The 21,304-nt window shown below is 43.6% G+C and overlaps 1 protein-coding gene and 1 long non-coding RNA gene across 3 annotated transcripts in view; one reads left to right on the top strand and one right to left on the bottom strand.

The window, feature by feature from the left end:
* The window catches only part of LOC148188299 (uncharacterized), a 15,468-nt gene extending 4,028 nt beyond the window's left edge, over positions 1-11,440 (bottom strand). Inside the window, exons 1-2 of the long non-coding RNA XR_015777966.1 lie at positions 10,858-11,440; positions 6,848-6,949 (exon numbers count right to left, since the gene is read on the bottom strand). This is a non-coding gene — a long non-coding RNA (uncharacterized LOC148188299). The remainder of the gene's footprint in view (positions 1-6,847; positions 6,950-10,857) is intronic.
* Positions 1-21,228, top strand: part of nr4a3 (nuclear receptor subfamily 4, group A, member 3) — a 25,637-nt gene extending 4,409 nt beyond the window's left edge. For both annotated transcript variants that reach the window (XM_088084544.1, XM_088084543.1), the window contains 6 exons: positions 2,879-3,711; positions 9,733-9,862; positions 11,453-11,616; positions 12,595-12,794; positions 16,482-16,660; positions 19,360-21,228. In XM_088084544.1, coding sequence (XP_087940670.1) covers positions 2,879-3,711; positions 9,733-9,862; positions 11,453-11,616; positions 12,595-12,794; positions 16,482-16,660; positions 19,360-19,622 — 1,769 coding nt within the window. In that variant the 3' untranslated portion in view covers positions 19,623-21,228. The remainder of the gene's footprint in view (positions 1-2,878; positions 3,712-9,732; positions 9,863-11,452; positions 11,617-12,594; positions 12,795-16,481; positions 16,661-19,359) is intronic.
* The last annotated feature ends 76 nt before the right edge of the window (positions 21,229-21,304 follow it).

The following is a 21,304-nucleotide window of genomic DNA, read 5'->3' as shown; positions in this document are numbered from 1 at the left end:
TAATAAAGGCAATCTGATGGTGGTGTTGGAGTTTAGAAGGTTTCCTGCAGGTTTGCTTCAGTGGCACAAAAACTAAGACGCTCCACGGTTACAATTTGAGTGTGTGAGAGGGTGCACGCTTGTGAGCATGGGTTTGTGAGCGAAGTAAAGCACCAAAGAGGATGAGGCGTTTGCAGACACAAGTGGTTTTACAGGTTCCTCTTGGGATGAGGGTGCATGTTATTGGCAGAATGAGCGTATACAGGTTGGTGTTGACATCTTGAACATCATTAGTGATGAAAAAATTTGTGTGTGTGCCTTCATGTGTGTATGATAACAACTCTTTAAAAGTGTCTTTCCTCACATGACACACACACTGACAAACATCACAGCCCATACTGTTTGAAGTGACTGTCAGCTGCCAAGTTGAGTGTTTGTTTTGCTAAATTTCTCAGCCTCTCTCTTTTTGTCTTTCATCTCTTCTCAAGCAAATCATCTGAAAACCTATTGTACTTAAAGTATATATGTTCATATAGCTGCTAATTAAATACTGTAGTATATGTCAGGTGTATACACACACACGCACCCACACTCTTAACACTTATGTCTGATCTGAGGCTTGACCTACTGACACAACACAGAGAGCCACAAACTTCACCACTGTGCTCTCCTCTGCTCATGCTTTAATTTTTTTTCTTTACCTCTCTTCTTCCTGTGGTGCATCTAATCAGTTGCAAAAGTACTTTAGGTATAGCCCAGAAAGGCCCCATGACGCCCATAATGCTCCATGTGTGTTTTTCCACGTGGGTTGAAGAGCTGGTCACTAGTAGAAGAAGAAAAAAACATGATGACGTCAAGGACACGTAGGCCTAAGCTTGACTCATATCCTCAATTTAAAAAAAAAAAAAAACTTGCAGCTTAATACTCTCATTGGGACTCACTGTGGGTTTGCACATGCCGAGTCTGTTAACAGTGATTTTTTAGGAAATAATTTATAGTTAAACTTTAATGTTTGTAAAGAATATTGTTGTTTTAGGTTCTTTTTAAATTAAATGTAGGATTTTTCTTTATTATTTATAACATAAGGTCAAGTCTGAAAGGTCAGCTCTCTTTTTACTTTTTGTCTATTTTTTAAATAACAAATACACTTGATAGAAGACCAACAGAATTATTAAACAAATAAAACAATAAATAAAGAAAATAATAAATAAATTAAAAAGTTAAGCAGATGAGTGTCCCTCATTTTTATTTTATTTTTCTAATTAACGCTTTGAGTCATCCTTTTGTTTTCAAGCCCCTGCAGCCATGTTGCCCCTCAGGTATAATTTAATTGTGTTCCAGCAGCTAAAATTAATGTGTCACTCAGTCTGCTTCCGCCATGAGTGACATCAGGCGTATGTGACCGCAAACTAAAAGTTGTAGGCTATTTTCAAAATGCATTAATATTATTATTATTATTATTATTATTAGCCTGTTAATATCAGTTATTATAAAAACAGAGAATGGGCTGTTTGTTAGGTTACATTACTTTTATTTTGCAGAAAAATTGATTTGAGCCCCTTTTTTTGTTAAGTCACACAACAGGAAATAGTCCCTGACGGCGGCTGAGTGCGTCCATGTGGATGCAGGTATTTGCGAGGGCTTCAACAACAGCAGGTCCCGATAGGTCCCGTATTTGACTAGACAAACATGACGCGCGGGGAACGGAGGCGATTACGGCAGAGCGCGCGCATGCTGGGCGTCAATGGGAGCAGCGCTGTGTTGACAGTTCCCCTGCTCGGGAGCGACGAGCAAACACCACAAAACCCTGGCTGCGCTGACACTCATGACTGATTAGCCCGCACACACTCATCACGCACACGTACACAAGTGCATGCTCGGAGGCACGCACGCACGTAAACGCAGGTGTATTACGTAAAAGGGGTTTGATAAGACAGGAGCGTTTCGTCCACACAGATGATGAGGTGGTGGCCTGCTGCTGTGACTGTGGCAGAATTAAATCAAGGGGAAAAAAGGCAAGACATACCGACTGGCGTCTGCAGCAGTTAGAGGAAATATTTTTGTGTGTGTGTGTGTGTAGGTTGTGCAGCAAGCATCCAACACCACCATGGGGTTCCATTATTATTTAATGTTATCTCATCTGCTTTGCCATCTGACTAACCAGAATACACTCACCCACACACACACACACACACACACACACACACACACACACACACACACACACACAGACAGGCCACAGATACTTCAGCATTTCAGAGCGGTTTGGATCTTTGCTTTGGTTGCTTTGCCTCCGATTTGCGCCCTGATGAACTGCAGCTTCTCTAACTGAACTAACTGCACGAGAATCTGCAGTGTGTGGTGTTTTTTGTGTGTGTGTGTGTGTGTGTGTGTGTGTGTGTGTGTGTGTGTGTGCGTGCCAGTGTTTCTACCTGCTCGGTGAAGTGCAAGAAGTGTTAAAGCAGGAAATTGAGTAAATGGCAGTAAATGGAAAGATTTTCCTTGAAAGGTGCATTTAGGAAACTTTTTTAACATTGCAAAATCTCTGACACCTCTAGAGCTGAAAAAACTGCCTGTTCCAATAGAGCTGTGCAGAAATGTTTAGTCATGCACTGTTTGATTGTTGACCCTGTTTAGCGCCACCCTTGTGTGCATGTGCCTCCAGCAGAGTCTGCATTCATCCTGTAGATTTACTGAAGGGTTGTGCTTCTGTGGGCAATCGCCTTAAAATCCTGCTTTCCTGTTTAAATCATTGGATATGTTATTTCCTCCCTGACTGATGATTGTTGCCGTTAAGCTGGACTCTACTAACACCATTAAATGCTTTTTGAATGATTTTTTTTTTATGGTCTGATGTGCCACGCAGCTCTAACCTCCATGTGCTCTGTCTCCCTGGCAGACATGCCCTGTGTGCAGGCTCAGTACGGGCCCGCCCCTCCAGGCTCAACCTACTCTGGCCAGTCCTTTAGTTACCAGGGCGACAGCTACAGCTCTGACCTCATGACCCCTGACTACACCAAGCTGGACCTGGGCGGTGGTGAGATCTCTGCAGCCGCCACCACCTCCCTGCCAAGCTTCAACGTCTTTGTGGAGGGGAGCTACGAGCCCAAGTCCTCCTGCCTCTACCAGATGCCCACACACAGGCCCATCAAGAAGGAGGAGGAGAGCTACCCGACCGCTCCGCCACTGGAGGCCATGTCCTCCTCCACCATGTACTTTAAACAATCTCCCCCCTCTACTCCTACAACCCCGTCCCTGCCGCCCCAGCCGGGCACCTCCTTCCTGTGGGAGGAGCATCCCCTGGCCCCTCCGTCACACCCCCACTCTCTGGGCTCCAGCCTGGAGACGGGCGCCCTCAAGTCACCCCGCTTTCCACACTTCTACCAGCATTCGCCGCCCCACAGTGGCGGCAGTGTGGGTGGTTACGAGAGTCTGGGTGGAGGACTGGTCCGCACCTCCTCCTCGTCCTCGTCCTCCTCGTCCTCCATCTCCCATCCTCACGGTCCACCTCTGGAGCAGCCCATGTACCAGCTGCACCGCGGGGCCGGGGGCAGCAGCCTCGCCTTCCGCTCCCTGGCTCTTGGGCCCTGTGGCCCCCTGCTAGGAGAAAGCCTGCCATCGCCTCCGCCACGCGGCCCCCAAGGAGAGGGCACCTGCGCAGTGTGTGGGGACAACGCGGCCTGCCAGCATTACGGCGTACGCACTTGTGAGGGCTGCAAGGGCTTCTTCAAGGTAAATATCCTTTAAAGCTACAAACTGTTGTAAAAAGAGTTTCAAGCTTTTAGTTTTACTTTAAAAACATCAAGAAAGCTTAAAGCTGCAACAGTGCAGCTCTTCCTCTATGTTTAAATATCAGTGGTTCCTGATAAGACTTCTACCTTCTTTCTTTTATATTCCTACAAATGTTTAGAAAAAGAGTGGAGTGCTAAACCCAAAATCCAGTTAGCTTATTCTAAAAAATTGAAAAGGTGGAACAAATCAAGTCTTCAAGTGATGGAGGACAACATACTCAAATTTCACTTATTTATTTGGCTCATTCTTGAAATGTGCTATCTTCTCAATTTTTGGGATTATTTTTACACATATTTTAAAGCAGTGGTTCCCAACTGGTCCAGCCATGGGATCCAGATTTCTCCTTCGTCATTAGTTTAAGGTCCATACATTAGATAAATTACTACATTTAATATTATTTTTAAAAAATGTCAACATATCTGCTTAAAATGCAAAGAAATAAAATGCATTGCAAGAATAAACAGAAACAGCACTTCAAAATAAAAGCTCTGTGCCAGAAATCCGCTGTACTTCAAAACAAGTGTTTTCTTCTTTTTTTTTTACAAACTTGATAGGTTTAGGAGACACTTGAGGTCCATTCAGAAAGGACCTGCGATCCACCAGTTGTGAACCACTGTTTTAAAACACCCACTCCTCTTGTTCATGTCCTCTGTGCCTTCAGTTCCACCAACAAACTCACGACCGGATGCAAACGCTCACATTCATAACGACATCCCACCTTTAAATATCACCGAGTATCTGCAAAGTAGCTGCAAACTGACTGATAAATTTTATTTTGAAACAATTCTCTTGCATTCGGCTTGCTCCCACTCTGCACCCGTCTCTGCGCGCTCTAAATCGCCTTTAGAGTCATCATGAAAGCACAACACACCCACAGGGGTCGTCTCTCCCGGCAACCAAGTTGGCAACTTGTGCGTGTGTGATTGCTTGTGTTACATGAGAACACAGAATGATAAAAACACTTTCTCTCAGGCAAACAGAGGAAAAATGCCCTTCACGCTTGCAGTCAGCAGCTCAGAAATACAGTGCGGTGAGAGACCAGTGGAAAAAGGAATCCTCCTTGAAATCAAAGTTTCCTTTCAGCTTGTTAGCAGTGAATCAGTGGCCACGAAATTGACCACAATTCACTGACATAGTACTGGGGACGATATGAGTCAGGTTGAGATTTGACCCGTCAAATGATTCAATCTAACACTGTCCCACATCCCATGATACCGCGCATGTGCTTACACACACACATCACCAAAAGACAGTTTTTAGTCAGACAGATTTCTCATTTTCTTTGTGCAAGTCATAAACTTCTCCTACATGTGCATCCAAAACCTCATTCAAATATCAGCGCACTCAGTGACACCGCAGTCATCTCTTTGCACAGTTTTTTGAATTATAACATTTTCCGGCACACTTGTTAAGCATTCCATTGGCTGCATGAGACAAGAGAGTGAAATTAAGAGACAGTGAGAAGGAGGGTGCAAACGCAGAGGTAATTGAATAATGCCTCTGGTAGGTGGAAATGAATTATCCTTCTTTTCAATTAGTTTCACAATTTGTTTTTATTTAGTAATTAATGAAAGCAGCGTCTGGTGGCAGCAGGCCGCGGGGGCTGTCTGCTCGCTGCAGCGCTCAGCAGCCACACAACCTGTCAAACCTCACTATGTTTCCTTTACACACACATGCAGATGCAGCCAGTCATGCACACACAACATATGTGCTCAACCACATATTCATACAGTAGCATGTACATGTTTTTCACTCTGTTACACCCAGGATGCAGCAACAGAAACACACCTGCTCTTTTTCACATTCATATTATCAGGCACATTACCTCCATTATCCTGATGGTTTTATTGTCCCCTAAAAATATTTTCCTGATTATATTTAATTATCCCTGAATAGTTATTACACATTAAACCATAGCGGAGGCTTGCTGTAAATTGTTGTTATTTCATTAGTGCAATTTGTGGCACATTTTCACTGTGAATTAATTTTAGCTCAAACAAATAGTTGTTTATTTTTTTCCTGTGTTTATTATTTTCAGTAGAATAATGTGGTCCATTCACTGGTTTCCATTAGTTTAACAAATCTGTTCAGAGTTTCTAAAATTAAAAACTCAGCTGTTAGGATAATATAAACATAATGCTAGAAAAAATGTGGTCTGTTTTTAATGCACTCACTGTCCTAAGTTACTTAAGCTGTGCTTTTATCGCTCAAAATTAAACAGGCGGCTCATTGCACACAATTTCTGTTTGCATGCAAGTCATAAAAAATGTTGGTGGTGAAAGAAAACTGAAAATCAGGGCGATAATATGCACATCACTTCACTTAGATGCATAGACAGTATGACACGTCATTCATTCAGGAGATGCAACACCCATCCACATGCACAGAGACAAACATATCTGTATGAAGTTGCATGGCTTCACACTTTGAATGAAGTCATAAAAGTCAAGATTTACCATAAAGAAAACAATAAAATTAGCTCACACAGATTTTTTTTCACTCCAAACTACCCTTTCACTTCCTCTATGGAGAGAAAGAGAGAGAGAGAGAGAGAGAGAGAGAAAGAGAGACTGCCTCTGGTTAGGAAGCCGACGAGAGGAGGGATAGAGGAGGCAGAGGGAGGAGGAAGGGGGAACAAAGTCCCTAAAGGCTTTTAATTTAAGCCAAGGCTATTAGCACATGTTACATGTCAAGAATCTGCCTCTGCATGCCTCCATCCAGCGCCCACAACACCCACAGCATGTGAACGTGTGTGTGTGTGTGTGTGTGTGTGTGTGTGTGTGTGTGTGTGTGCATTTGTGAATGTGCTCTCGGTGCATATTCCTCAACTCTGACTGTCAATGTTTAACCACATGTTTTTTCACTTGAATGAAGTCCTTTCTAATACAAACAGCACTGACACCTGAAAATTTCAGTTTCCAATGCGGAACAAATTTTAAACGTAATTTTTTTTGTGAGAATGAGATAGTGGTGTGCTCAAGGACTGTCTTTATCATACGAAACTCAGGAAAAAATGCAGGTGCTCTTTGACAAAAGGATCGGCACATGGGAGGAAAACACAAAATAAGTAGCTCACCTGGAAGCGTGGATGCTCCATGTACAATGGCTAGGTCAAAGTGCCCACAGGTTCGACTCCAAAAGCTGCATGTCATCCTCTCTCTTTCATTCTGAATTTGATCTGTCAAATATAGGCAAAAAAATAATAATATTTCAAAAAGCTAAAGGCACTCGTGCATGGAGAAGGAACAAATGAACTTGAATTAAGTTAACGAGTCTTCATTTAAAACATGGCTACTTGCATGAAAACACTTAAAGCACTGACCAGTTTTGACCCTTGTTTTGTCTTTATGGTGAAATTCAGCCAACAACATTGAGGTAAAATACAAAACAGATGAGATGAATTAAACTGAAACAAAGTCCATGCACCTACACACACTTACAGGCTGGCCTAAAGAGGTATGCAATGTACAAAGCACAAGCAGGATTTGCTAACCATGTTGAGATAATTTGATCTGACTATCAGAGACTACTGAGTTACAGAGTATTAGCTCTGATATGTAGTGTCTCAGCTGAGACGCCAGTCCTGCTCCACGCTGCTTATTAGAAAGCAAAGTCACAAGAGCTCCGACACACACACACACACACACACACACACACACACACACACACACACACACAGCAGTGGAGAGAGACAGGAGACAGAGCTTAATTTATCAGAATCTTAATTGATCATTTCAAACTGCATACTTTTATTGGACGCAGCTATCTCTTAAATTAGGCCCTGAGGTCACTGAGGGGAAGAATCAAACACCGGGGTCAACTCAGCTTACACCACTTTCACCTGAACCCACAATGTGCTGTAAAAACACACTTACTGCAAAGGGTTTTGGACAAAAAAACAATCACAGCAACTGAAAATGTCTCTAAACTTTGGCTGTAAAGATGTAAACAAATGTTGAGGCTCTGTGCGTCATCCAGTCTCTCATGCAGCTTTATGTTCAGTAAACGGATTCTATTTTCCCTCAACCACATTAATGACCATAACTAACTTATCCCCGCGCGCACGGGTCACTGACCATTGAAAGGATGAGAGGGAGACATTCAGAGCGATCTGCGGTGCCATGGCAACGGCTCTCATCCGGCACTAGCGCCCATTACGCGCCAGTTCCGCGCTCGCGCCGGAGCATATGGAATAATTGGTGTGTTATTGGTCTCCCGGGGGCACGGGCATGTGTGGCGCGAGGGGTTCCTAATTGGATTTATTTGTTTTGATGTGTTTTAGAGGCGTTAAAGAAGAGGAGAAGCTGCGACACTTTCCGTGTTTGTTAAAATTTACAGTTTATTCTGATGCTGTCTCGTCTGAGTGGACTACTTGAGTCCAGGGGCGTAGCACCAAATTTTCGGCCCTATGCATAAGTAGTCTCTGCGGGCCCCCTTCCTCTCTTGATCCATGTCTCTGGCATGCACCTTTTGTTTTGTTTCTTTTGTTTGTTTGTTTTTTACACAGTCATTTCACTTTCTTTCTCCCTCCTTTTTGTGGGTCTTTTCTGTATTTATTATTTTTGGGAAGTCTGATTTCCCTTTTGTGGGGGGAAAACATGACAGTGGCCATTGGTGCTCCAGCAGTATAAGCAATTCTTTCCCTGTCTCTCTTTGTTTTCTTTTTCGGAATGCCAATTTTGGGGGTGGAGGGGGCATGTACGTTGGTGCTCCAGCGTCATAAGCAGTCACTCACTTGGCTCTAGCTGTGTGGGGTGGACTAAACCCTTTCACACCTTAAAGGGGTGAGAGAGGCATCAGAGAGCTTCCATTTTTTAAATTCAAATTTAAGTATTTTTAACAGTTGTATTTAGTCTGTTTTAATATAGTGATAGTACTTATTTCTTAAATTAAAAACTGCAAAAACCCCAGACTTTCATTCCATTCCCTTCCATTAGGGCCCCGAGTAATCAGTCTCACTTTTCCCCCACTACGATGCCCCTGCTAAAGACACAGCTTGACAGTAGAATAAACCTAAACATTTTGCAAATGACAGTTATTATGCTGTAATTGTAACCTTTTTTGCAAATGTAATGGTTTGGTTGTAACAGATTTGCACCCCGGGCAAAGGCTTGCCCGAGAATTTAAATCCAAAGACGGCTGTAGAGATTGGCAGCATGCCCCAATAGGCCTCATACACAAGCACTGACAGTAGTATACCACTGTGGTTTGTTTATCTTAAGATTAATGACATAACTGCTTACTTTAAATAGGCTTTTCCTGCATTGTCGCACCGCACTGTAATAAATGCAGAGCCAAAATACCTCTAATTCCGCTCAGGGACGTTTTCATTGAGTCACTGCAGCACTTACGCCACTCTGAGAGCAGCTTTTGCCCAAACGCACGGGATTGGCCCATTGGTGCACGCGCGCACGGAAGCGGACGGGCATTCACTACCATGTCTGCGTCTTCCTTCCACGAGTGCACCCGGCCCCCACGTGGCCCGTTTCTGATTTCATTTTAATAAGGTCAGTAATAATCGCGCGAGCCAGCCGAGGAGAAAACAGCTCCCGCGGGGCCCATTGAGTGAGGCGCGATGCGCGAGGGCCCCGGAGGTGCCACGAGCTGACCCGCGAGCTTCACAAACAATCTGATCACGCAGCTCTTACGGCCGCTGTCCCCTTCTGTCTCGCGGGACCCGCCTCGGCACGCTTCGCGCTCGGTCCCCATTGTCAGCTCCGGCGCTAATAAAATTGTCCCTCCTGCAGGCGAGGCTTGTTGGAAAATTAATTTTATCTAATTATACTGATGTCAACGCCGCCTTTCAGCGCGTAATTAAAATCTGACCTGCGAGCTTCTGCTTTCATTCTTTGATGGGGAAGGGAGGGGGAAAAACAGAAATTGAATTAAACAAATCAAATATTAGGTGGCTGATTGTGTTTGGAGGCTGATTATCGGTATGCCTGTTCCTTCTCTCCGCAGCGCACCGTGCAGAAAAACGCCAAGTATGTGTGTCTGGCCAGTAAGAACTGTCCTGTGGACAAGAGGAGACGCAACCGCTGCCAGTACTGCCGCTTTCAGAAGTGTCTGAGTGTCGGTATGGTGAAGGAAGGTAAGAGAAATGAAGGGACTACACACCTGATACAGCATACACATCAGGTTAAACTGAAATCTGACAAATTGATCTTACTTACAATAATCTTGGATACTTTGGATCTTGCCTTACAAAAGTACAGGAAATATGAGTACAAATCTTAATTTATGTTTACTTAATTTATGTTTACTTATGTTAATCTAAATTTAGCCGTATTTGCATTGTTAAGTTGTTGCAACGTGAAAATGACAAGTGAAATTACCTTATTCTCTGTGTGTCGCCAACTTCAGTAAACTACCCACTAAGCAATAGACATTATTTAAGCATCCTCTCCGAATTTTAGCCCTGTTAGAGACCAAGATTTGTCAGCTCCATATAGTCCAATTTAAGACCATATTTTAAAACAATCATTCAATAAAGAAAAAATACATAAAACCTGTAAATAATTAATACAAGTATGGTATACCCCTACATAAACAATATGTATGTTAATTTTTTTGTCATATACACAGATTCTGTTTTCTCTTTCATCCAGGCTAAGACTAGACATCTAAGCTAAACCTTTCACTTTTCAACCTTGAATAACCAAAATCTTAACGTATACAGACAAACAGAACTTTAATTAAACACCTTTTCAACATTAAATTGCTCAAGTTAGCCTTTCTTCACTATATCATTTCAGAGGATTTTGCCAGTGATGAAAATAGGAGATCCGCAAGTTTTGTTTTCTTAACATCGTAATTGTCTAGTATGCATCCAGCAAAATACAGATACATAGCACAGTAAACTTGGTTTACTCAAGTTGTGAAAACTTAGAGAGACTGATTTAATTAAACTTGTCATGTTTAAGTGGCCTCAACTTCACAAAATTAAGTAAGTATAAAGTGAACAATTATAAACATCTGTTAAGATTAATAGTTTTATTTACTTACATTTTTTGAGGCAATTGGTTTATTAGATTTTTAAAAAGTGAAATTAACTTGACAGATTTGACAGTGTAGTGCAAATCTGACCTCCAATCTTTGATGATGAAGTTTGCCTCTGCAATCAGGGTTTAATGGGCCGGTAATGACCTGGGCTGCAGCTGCATCACACGCATCCACGGAGCAGTGTCCTCTCTCTGATAGCGAGTAGAAATCACATTACATCAATTAGCACCTCTTAAACTGTGGATGATTTTTTAAAAGAGACACAAAGGTAAACATCCTGCTCTCACACTTTCTCACCATCTGTGTCATCATGTCTGATATAGCTGACTGTTGCTGCATTGCAGAGATGTTTTGCTGATGTGTGGCAGTGAAACACTGCCCTCATTTCCCTGAGGTTTCTCACCTGTCTCATGTACATGCAAACAAAGCCGCACATACTTCTGTATCCCGTTAACACGTGTGCAGGCAGCAGAACAGCTCCACTGCCATCTGCTGGCTGCTCGCCTCCTCTGTAGGGATTGTTGGAGAGTTCCTGTGGAAAAAAGCTTCAGTCATAACTTCACTGCTATGAAATACTGATAACAAGGGTGTCAGTTAGAGAAAATACGTTCTTTTTGCATGCTGCGTAAATACGACCTGATTTAATCTTCTTGTCGTGTGCTCTTTCTCTGCTTCACAGTGGTACGTACTGATAGCTTGAAGGGGCGCCGAGGCCGTCTGCCTTCCAAACCAAAGAGTCCCCTGCAGACAGAAGCATCTCCTCCTTCTCCACCCCTCAGCTTGCTCTCTGCTTTGCTAAGGGCTTTTTCCCACTGCACACCCCGTGACCTCAACTACAGTCAGGTACCACGCACAACACTTTTTCTCCATTTAGAGGGATAGATCAGATTTTTTGAAGTGGGGTTGTATGGGGATACTTATCCATTGTCAGTGTATTTTAGACAATAGATTTTAGTAGACACACCCCGAGTTTGAAGAAGCGGGCTGGAGTCCAACACAGAATCTAAGCAACGTACTGCCATGGTTGCAGGTCTGCAACTAAATGTATTTTAGCCTCCAAAAGAAAAAAAAATCAATATAGGTTTAAGTATATGCTATATTTAGAACATTTTCACCGCTGTACCTGCCTGTAAGATAGCCCGTTCTGACAGGAAAGACGTTAACAGCTTCAGTTCCTCATCTATGCTCTTGTCAAAGCTACCAGTCCCCATTGAGAACAATAGTCATTTTAGCTCGCTGAACACGAGCTGCTGGTCTACCATTGCTTCGACTAGTTACTCAGTTTGTGTTATTGTGTCACATTGATGAATCCGAACTAGCTTTTTTAAAAACCAAAGTCGCACAATGACACAAACTAACTGACTGATCGAGACAGTGGTAGACTAGCAGCTCCAGTGTTAAGAAATGTTAAATTGCTCAATGGAGTTTGGCTTTGAAGAGAGTGATATAACGACTTAATTTTCCCACTGGAAACCACTATCTGACATTAAGGTAAAGCAGTGAAAATATTCTAAATATAGAAAATACACTGAAACCGGTATTGATTTCTCTAGGTGGGACTTTTTATTTTGGTGGCTAAAACATGTTTTGTTGCTAACCCGTCCACGGCAGATCATGTCAGACTCCAGCCTGCTTCTCCAAACTGGGGGCACGCTTACTGATGTCTACTGTTTGGAAAATACGGACCTCATGGTATAGTACCTTGTACAAGCCCACTTAAAAAGACCTGAGCTATCCCTTTAAGTTAGAGAAATGTATGTGTTCAGTGAGAAATGTGGCTTTTTTAGGAATTTGTTCATGTCTCTCTGTCTCTCTCCACAGTTCAGCGCTGCCGAAACTCCCTCCTCCTCTTCAGACGCTGAGCACATCCAGCTCTTCTACAGGCTGCTCACCATCTCGATGGAGACCACGCGGTGCTGGGCCGACCGGTTGCCAGGATTCTCCGAGCTCCAGCGCGAAGATCAGAACCTGCTCATAGACTCTGCCTTCTTGGAGCTGTTTGTCCTGCGACTGGCTCACAGGTACGAGAACAAACACACGGTTATGCACATTTAATTCCACTTTCTAAACTCCTGCACATCCATGCATCTAAAACTTCTCCCACAAGATTTCAAAAACACGCCTACAACTTTATCAGAAACTTTACTTCCTCTGGCAGTGGAACAAAAGGCAGTTGAAATCTTTACCGTTACAGTACAGTGTGTAACTGTGCTGGCAGAGCTGCATGCTGCTGTGTCGGTGTATCTCCAGAGTAGGAGGAGTGGAGCTGAGTAATCGCCATATGAACCAAATTATGAATGGAGTCTGTAGCTATGACAGCAGCTACACCCACAGAGTTCCGCTCCACTCGTCTGATATCTGACGCACAGAGAGCTCTGTGTGTGTTCTGCGGGCTAAAACTGTGCTAACATTGTGAACTGTGAATTGACAGGATCAATTCAATCTAAAAGCTAGTCAGCTGAGGAACTGAAAAGGGCTGTTATATGGAAGGAAATACATATTCAATTCAGTTGACTGATTTAAAAAAAAAAAAGGGAACTGACTTAATTTGCGCTGTGCCTCTGCTGGTGTGTGTGTGTGTGTGTGAGTGTGTGTGTGTGTGTGTGTGTGTGTGTGTGTGTGTGCGTGTGCGTGTGCGTGTGCGTCTCGCTCGTGGATACCTGTGGTGCCATTGTGACTGCCTTCGCCCGTCTTTGCCTCAGAATTGCCCGGGGTTACTGGTGTGCTCTTGTAAGGCATGTGGCTGGTTAAATTTACGGGGTGGACGAGGGCCGGGCTACAAGCTCATCCTTTTGTCTGTGCTGTCGTCCAGGGCAGAAAACCAACACAGTCACACACAAGCACACTTACTCACACACACTCACGCACACTGATGATGTCGAACTTTCTCTCCTCCTCCCAGTGTAGGTCCAGGTGCAGGGTGGGTAGAGGATGGGTGGTGGCATCACAGTCCCAGCAGGGGGGGGATCAGGCTGGGACTCTGACTCACGCTAAACGGTGGACTCATAGGGACCTCTATCGAACAAACACACAAACACACACACACACACACACACACACACAGAGAGAGAGAGAGAAACAGAGCTCATCTTCTCAGCATCCAAACTCCCACGGCACAGAGGAAGACGCACACAAACGCGGCACTGTCTTACTTTGTCTGTCTTCCGTGAGAGCAAAGGATGCAGTCCACGCTCCCGTCTCATTGTTGACGCAGCCCTGCATTGACCCCGTGTTGAACTCAGATGCCTTGCAGACCCAAACGCAAGCGTATGTCTGTATGCTTGTGAGTGTGTGTGTGTGTTCAGTGTGCGTAGAGTAAATTTGCTCTGCTCTTCTGGGCCGGCATTGCTGCAAGCAGCCCGTTACCAAACAGTTTCTGTGGTTATTGGTTGATTACCGTGGTGACAGTGTAGTCAGGAGTGAGTGGAATGTGTGGCGGACATCCAGCTGTGTGTTTGTGTGTGTGTGTGTGTGTGTGTGTTTGTGTGAGTGTGTGTGATTGTGAGTGTGAGTGAGAGTGCATCTGCCTGGCTGCTTGTCTGCCAGCCTGTCTGTGCAGTTTTGCTCATGTGCTACAATCAGACATGGGTCAAATTGTATTTTGAAACTCTGGCTCAGTGTACCAGAGGGGCATTTACTTAATTGGGACATGCAATAGTAAACTGGCTTCATTTTTTATTGTATTCAAAAGTTTTTTTATACAGTTTTTTTGTTTATTTGTTTTTTGAGGCAAATTCCAACCGTTAGTTTGTAGAAGATTAAATCTATTCCACCTTGTTGCTTCTATCTGTGAGTTCATCATTTTAAATGTATAGTGTCATAGTGGAAAAACGTTTCCACTAACGCAAAAACCTTTTTTGAAATTACAAATATGCACATTGTTTAATGCTAAATTTGACTGAAATGTGTAAAAACTGTACATACTTTTAAGATATTACATAAAAAATAAACATGCAGGCATTTGTACGATCACGGCTATACCAGGTTTGAAATTTGGTAAATATAAGTGCACCAAAGAAAAGGGAAAATTGAGAACACCATAACTTTGAGACTCGACGGCAGGGATACTCAACTTACGTTCCCCATAGGTGACAGATAGAACACTAAGATAAAAAAACACATTTATAACATTAATACACAACAAAAATACCCAGTCTAATAAAAGGATGCAAAAAACCCAATGAGTTAAAGCTACCCCCCCCCCAAAAAAAAAACAAGTTAAACCATAAATGAGAAACGACATTTTCCTCTTAGAGTTTAGGAGGGAAATGGCAAAGGGACGAAATGTGTGAGTCTTTTGGATTAAGCAAGTGGGAGCCTGAGGAGGGTTGGCTGGGACGTCTGTCGGGGTGGTCCAGGGATCCTCTCCTGGCCTTTTTTTTAAAATAGACAAGCTCTATTTTGATGCTTTTTTATGCACTCTAGCACCTTATTTACATTCAAAGAAGAAAAAAAATATCCAAGTGTGAATCAATCTATTTTCACTGTTAATTAAAAAATGGTTGGCAGGCTACCCGGCACCCAATCGCATAAGTTGAGTACCACTGCCATAGTTTGTGTGAGTCACAGAAGCTATTTAAGGATAGATTTAAGTTCAAAATACGATGACCCTTAGCACAAAAAGTGTTATCTGAAATTCAGAAAGCAGGTTTCAGGAGTGAACAAGACATTCAGCGTCCTTACTTAGCAACAGGTGATGAGCGTCCTGCCACTCTCAATTGCATCCATCCCTGCTAAATTTCCCCCTTGACTCTTGTTTCTTCCTGCTCTCTCTCCACCTGACGGGTGATCATTTTGACCAATTGTGTTTGTGCGTATAACGGTAGAAAGGCATTTTGACTCTGTATGATTGACACAGCTTTTGATGCATGAGAGCATCTGTGTGCATGTGTTCTGCAGAGTGCATGGAGCTCCTCTTTTAAACTACAGTCAGGATAAGGATGTAAACATTATTTCGTCCTGTCCTCATAACTGCTTAACCAGTTTTTGTGCAGGGAGTAATTTGAGGTTTCTGCTCTTTTCCCCCTCTCTCTCTCTTTCTTCTCACTATCAGCTGTTTTCCCAGCACATACTCTCTGCCCTTGTCCCATCTTCTTGAGATCTTCCAGCTCAACACTTTTTCTTGCTCTCTAAAGAAAGCCACCCTTTTCTTTAAGGCACTAATAAAAGACTAGTCATAGCCCTCCCTCATTCGCTGCTTGTTCTTTCTCCCTGTCTGCTCGCTGCTAAAGGAGTGGGATGTTGTGTGTCGTGAGTAACTGACGGCTAAATACATCTGAGAAGCCTTTTCATTTCCTCATTAGGGCTTTGTGTTTCCAGTGCACACCACAGCCCGGGCACATAAAAGCCGTAACAGTTTACCTATCAGCAACACACAACACAACACAACAAACACACACACACACACACAAAGCGCGGCCCTCTGCCCTAACCCCTCGCCCTCCCCTGCCAGAAGGAAACGCAGGAATGTTTTAAAATGCTATAATTTGGAAAACACAACCTTAATCAGCTGCATGCCTGTGTTTGATGTGTGTCCCGTTTGTGTGTGAGTGTGCATACTGCCAGGTTTTCTCATTGTTTTTTATTGTAATTGTTTCCTTGCCCCAGCATCACAAGGCATAGTTACAATACATGAGGGAGAATGCAGCGTTTGGTTGGAGGAGACGTCTTACCAGAGACTTTATCTGCTGCTCCCCTCTGTGTCTCAGGTCGATGCTGTCGGAGGATAAACTCGTGTTCTGCAATGGCTTGGTGCTGCACAGGTTCCAGTGCCTTCGTGGGTTTGGAGAGTGGCTGGACTCCATCCGGGACTTCTCCACCCATCTCCAGAGCCTAAACCTGGACACCTCTGCCTTCGCCTGCCTGGCCGCCCTCGTACTGCTCACAGGTAAAAACACAAGCCAATGACATCAGACTTTCAATCCCAAAATCACCATTTACCCCTTTTCCACCAAATTAGCTCTGGTTCTTGGAGCCTTGGTGCTGTGAAATGAACCGGCCCACGCTTCCACCAGTTTTGATCAGAACCATTGTGATCGAGGATGTGTCATCAACGGAGGGCGTTGCAAAATGCAAAAACCTTTGTTCTGTTGTCACATATATTTGTTTTTATCCAAAAAAAACAAAACAAAAAAAACAAGCATGAATTAATTGTTAATGATAAGAACATGTAGAAGACCATAGCAAAAAAAGCAAAAAAGTCCCATCCTCTTTGGGGTGGAAAACAATCCATCACTCTCCATTGACTTTATTTTGAGTGAAGGTGGCTCAGTGTCTTTACCGACTGCAAGCAAACAACGGAAAAATACTTATATGTGTGTAATGGGATGCACTACCAACAATGTAAAGAACCCAGAACTAAGTTTTTATAAGCTGCCAAACAGAAAAACTGAACTTTCAAGAGGACAAAAGTGGATACAGAAGTGAGAGATCAGCAAAGAGAATGATGGGAAACTGTTAGAACCCAACACTTAGTGTACCGTGAGCAGCAACTTTTTTGCTAATTTGACCAGACAAACTATAGAGGTTATTACTTTTACTTTTCCTCTCTGGGAGACATTATGTGCTAAAATAATCCGTTGTTGCTGATATATGATGTTTTAGCTAGCTACAGGCATTTTGTTAATGTTTCAGCCCTTGTTTGTATAGTGTGGCGCCAAAAGTTTTACCCCTCAGTGGGCGTGGTTTCTGGGGTATGATGCGTTGCACTCTGTCTCTATTAAAAACAAGACTATTTTCATCCTGTAGAATATTAAACACCCATTTATGTGGTCACAGTTTGGACTTAAGGTCAAGAAAAACCTGAAATTTTTTGGCTTTAGCTGGGAACCAACTTTTTGGGTTACTATTTTATTTCTCGTCGAAATGCTCAATGGTTCAAAATGAAGTGCAGGAACCGGCACGGAACTAGTTCCATGTTGGTGGAAAAGGAGTACATGGGGAGAAAATGAAATAAAAAAGATACGTTATATTTGACATTGACAAAAATAGCAGCCTGTTTTTTAAAGTTAACTGCCCCTCTCAATTCTACATAAACAATCACAATCATATAAGCTGCTCATGCATAAATACAAGGATACAAATCCACACACCTCCTTTCCTTTGTCCAGAGCTTTGCCTGTGGGTGATTCAATGTGACAGTGATCAGGTGGATACATCCACTAACGTCACACATACGCCCAAAGACACACATGTGCATGCTTGTTCTCACACATCTTTGCCTGAAACAAGAACCCGATACCCAGGAGCACCTGCTGCACCTGCCTCACACCTGGCCCTCTAATCAGAGTGCATGTGTGAAAAATGGAGACACAACAGAAGAGACAAGAATTTAGTGGTCAGTTAAGTACATTAGAAATGCATTAGAAATAGTCAATTATAAACGTATCCCAAGGTGACAGAGGACGCCCGTGCAATTAAGTGTTCATTTTTACACCTTCACGTCAGAGTCAGGAACTGTATATAAGTGGGTAAAACACCCCTCCCCCCTACGCTCAGCTTCACCTCACCCTGCCCCAGCCTTCTCTTCCTCCGTCTAGGCCCTCCAACCCCATCCTCACTCTCTGGGGGAGCACTTAACTCTGTGCCTGATCGACCAGCCCACTGCAGAGCACAGCTCTGGAATGGCGTCTGCGCTGTTCTCAGTGGTGCTCTGCCACCTTGGCAAAGCACACAGCGCACCGCCACGACAGAGCCGCCAGAGCCACCAGCCGATCGACCGCTTCAGAGTGGCCTGTGCAGAAAGGCAGCCATCGATCCCTCCCCGGGAGCTCGCGCACATAGAGAAAGAAGGGAGAGCAGGGGAGAGGGAGGGAAGCGAGAGAGCACGAGAGGGTCTGAAAGCAGCGATGAAAGGAGGTGCTGGAGTGACTCTGCAGCAGCAAACACAGCACAAACAAAAGAGTCACATAAACAAACAATAAATAAGCTTCAGATAATGGATACCTCAAAGTGAGACTGGTCTTAGTGACAGCCTCCCTGCAGACTGGCTTGTGTGTGTGCGCCTGCATGTGTGTGTTTGTGTGTGTGGGGCTGGACACCCTGTTCTCTGCAGAATGAGTTAGTGTCACATTAAGCCGGGTACGGGTGCCACAGGAGTTGCTATGGGCAGCAGTGTGCGTGTGTGTGTGTGCTTCTAATTTCATTTGGCTGCTCACAGAGCCGAATAATCAGCTAATTGTTGAGCACTTTTGTTTCTGTCAATGTCTTAAATTGCGGGGACAATTTGTGTGTCTGTGTGTGCAAATGTTTATATATATATATATATGTGGTGTGTATGTGTGTGTGTGTAGACAGTGTACAGGGGGCTTATTAGGTTAGACTGTGTATTGATCTGTAGTGAGAGAGACAAGTTAAGGCCTGTTAAGAACATTAGCCATACGGGCTAATGAGGTGGAATTCAATATAAAAGAAGATGTAGCTAATGCTCTGTCAGCTGAATGAGCTCTGATGCATGTGTGTGTGTGTGTGTGTGTGTGTGTGTGTGTGTGTGTGTGTGTGTGTGTGTGTGTGTGTGTGTGTGTGTGTGTGTTTCTTTTTTCCACGAATGAAATAATTTCCCTAACGTCCCTGTCTATCTTTCCACAGAGCAAGTCCCAGGTCTGAAGGACGCAAAGCGGGTTGAGGAGCTGCAGAATAAAGTGATTTGTTGTCTCAGAGACCACCTGGGTTGCGGCCCTTCTTCCTCCTCGTCGAAGGCGGCGCCCCCGCTGAGTCGCATTCTGGGTTTAAGAGCAGAGCTCCGCTCCCAGAGGACCCAGGGCCTTCAACGAATCTTCTACCTGAAGCTGGAGGACCTGGTACCGCCCCCTCCATTGATTGACAGGTTCCTGGACACTCTGCCCTACTGATGGCCTGGGGCTGACCACAAAGAGAGAAAAGAAAAAGACCCCACGTCACGTCCTGTTCAGGCCTTTCCCCCGCAGGAGCACGCACACATCCAGAGAGAGACTCACTCAGAGCTTTTCACAAAACAGGACGACCAATCAAGAACGCCTTTCACTCAAACGGACAACTTTTCACCAGTGTAAAAGACAATTACTCAAACGCTTTACCACTTTTTATTCGATCCTCCTGTTTTTTCTCACGTGGGGGAGGATGACGAGGCTGAGATGGACGACGGAAAAATGACTTTTTACTGTCCTCTCTCCGTCTGGGTGGGAAGCAGCTCATCCAACAAAAAAATAAATAAATAAAAGTAAAAAGAGAGAGAAGGTTTATGAGTACTGTTTATCTGTGTTTCGGCCTGACTTGTCCAGGAAGAGGACTTCTTTGATTTGTGTTCAAATGTTTTCAGAGCTGAAGAAGTCCCGGTGAAACACATCACGCTGTAGTTTCTCCTGTTGAGAGGAGGAAGGGGGGTGTTTTTATACTGAAATGTACTGAAATGTCAGAGGTCAGCATAGACACGCAGAAACATCACAAAGCAGGACACAGGTATTTCATAAACACGTGGAAGAGGCTGTTGAGTTGAGCTCTTGATTCCAAGTGCAATTTCTTAAGTGCTATCTCACCAGAAAAGGAGGAGGCGGAGAAGGAACGGTTTAATTTCAAACTCTAAATTATTTTAATACAAAGACTTGTCCTGTACTGTCAGTAGCTAAAAGAAAGAGAGACAGTCTCCATCTGGCTTTAGACAGCAGAGGAGATACTGTGCACTAACGATTGATGACTGAGTCACCCAGACTTGAACTTGCTCTAGTATGTTTTTGTTTTTTTTTATTAACTCACTTTGAAATCATAGTAGGAGTTAGGAGGAATGAACATGGACAGAAATTGGCTTTTGAAGCACTTACACCCTGAGAAGGGCTAGAAGCACAGACACACACCCTGCCTGCTCCCCCGGGTGGACTCGGAGGAGAGGAGGGTGCTCGACAGATAGCTATACGTCCAGGGGGTGAAACATTCCGCAGTCATGCTCTTTTTCTATTTGTTTCTATTGTGGAGGCCGTGTGAGAGCGTGGAGGACATGGTTGCATACTGTCTTTGTGTGTTACGCTTAGAGAAGCCAGGATCATATGCATGGTGTGTTATAAACCGTCAAGAGCTGCCATAGCCTGTCAAAACAGCTCGACCTGTGTTTGTGTCTCAGACTGCGGCTCTTCGGGGATCTCCCCCGGGCCTCCACCACCCACTCACACTCACGGCAGCAGTTTGAAATATGAAAAAAAAATCAAATGATATAGATATAAATATAAATATATATAAATATATATATATATATATATATACCAAAACTAATATTTTGAAGTGTTTTTAGCTTTTTCAAATATTGTGGTACGAGTTGTGCATTGTTTTTTGAAGAAGAGAAACAAAAAAGAAAAAAAGTTACTGTTTTTTCAATGTCCCTCTTTGGTTTGAGTTTCCTGTTCGATAAATTTTTTCTTTCTCTTTGGTTCACTGGATTTTCTGTTCAGCACTTTGAAATCATAAACTAGTTCTGATTATTCTGCCCGACTGCGTCCTGTGTTTTGATTTTTTTTTTTTATCTACAGGAAATGCACAAAAACCCAAATCACTAGTGTTTCAAGAC

This window comes from Plectropomus leopardus, chromosome 11, assembly GCF_026936395.1.
Source record: "Plectropomus leopardus strain MGB_pleo_1.0 chromosome 11, ASM2693639v1, whole genome shotgun sequence".
Lineage (NCBI taxonomy): Eukaryota > Metazoa > Chordata > Actinopteri > Perciformes > Serranidae > Plectropomus > Plectropomus leopardus.
Note: the sequence above shows the minus strand (reverse complement) of the source record. Positions and strands in the feature narration are given on the sequence as shown.